A 1,185-nucleotide genomic window follows, 5' to 3' on the forward strand; every position below is an offset into this window, starting at 1 on the left:
TAGCTGAATTGATTTGGTACAGGCTCGATTAGCCAGTCTTGGAGTTCGAAAAGCCGTAGTGGAGCTTCGGTCTACTGCTTCGAAACCACGATCAGAGAAGAGAAAATATAACAAAGTTGATTACTTCTCAGCACCTTTGCGCCGATCCAGTCGATTGAAAGGCAACAATGTGGACTCATGCGGCACTACTCCACCAGCAAAAAGTATGTATGACTGTATATGTCTCTTTTCTCCCTTTTTTGGTGCCCGTAAGTGTGGATTTGAAATGAGAATTCTCCTTTTATGTTGCTTTTAGGGAAATTGGGACTTTTTGATGAAGGAGATGATGAAGATGATATTAAGAAGAGACCAGCCAATGCACCTCACTTGAGAGTGAAATATGGCTTAGTGATGCATCTCTCGCCGGAAGCTTTGGCTCGGCGTTGCAACAGCAAGGAAAGGGGAACTATCTATGACCCTATTTTGGGTATTTGCTGTCACTTTTGCAGGTTTGGTAGTTGTTTTTCGTGTTGGGAAGAGTTTTAGTGTACAGGTGTTGTAAAAAATATTTACAAAATCAAGTCATTGGTATAACTAGGAGCTGATAACCTTGTCAAAATGTTAAGTAACCTGCTATAACAAGTTAAACATACTGGTATTGTAAACAATCTTTTCTGGAAAAAAATAAAAGGTAGTGTAAGCAATCTATGACGTGTTATATAGCTTAAATTCTTTTGTAAATCCAGTTTTGATCACTTACTTGGGGTAATTTTTATTATATCTTGTCCTTTTACTATTTCTTGTCTAGATTGTTTTATGTTGAGCCGTGGGTGGGTCTTATCAGAAACAACCTCTCTATCTCACCTTTGAGGTAGTGGTATGGATTGCGTACATTTACCCTCCCCAGACCCCACTTAGTGGGAATATACTGTGTATGCTGTTGGTGTTGTAGTTTTGATCACTTACTGTTGCATTTCCATAATCAAGTTACCGCTATAACCAATTAACCATGAGCTGATAACCTCGTGAAAATGTTAAGTAACTTGCTATAACAAGTTAAATTCTAGCACTGTGAGGTGTATAGCATTCCTTTTGTAAATCCCAATTTTTGGTCACTTGTGCAATGAATTGAGGGACTTCTTCCCCAAGACGACTCCTTTGTTTTTTTTTTCTCTGGGAAACTTGACATTTGAGCTTGAGTTTATA

The 1,185-nt window shown here is 38.5% G+C and overlaps 1 protein-coding gene across 1 annotated transcript; it reads left to right on the forward strand.

Annotated features, from left to right (window-relative positions):
• Positions 1-64: 64 nt before the first annotated feature.
• On the forward strand, positions 65-488 carry LOC124890324 (cell division cycle-associated protein 7-like; the record flags this gene model as incomplete). Its single annotated transcript, XM_047402187.1, is given in 2 exon segments — positions 65-203; positions 296-488. Coding segments are annotated over 2 exon segments (332 nt in total), but the record flags the coding sequence as incomplete, so codon positions are not given.
• Positions 489-1,185: the final 697 nt, after the last annotated feature.

The sequence above is a fragment of the Capsicum annuum genome, unplaced genomic scaffold (assembly GCF_002878395.1).
Source record: "Capsicum annuum cultivar UCD-10X-F1 unplaced genomic scaffold, UCD10Xv1.1 ctg15348, whole genome shotgun sequence".
Classification (NCBI taxonomy): domain Eukaryota; kingdom Viridiplantae; phylum Streptophyta; class Magnoliopsida; order Solanales; family Solanaceae; genus Capsicum; species Capsicum annuum.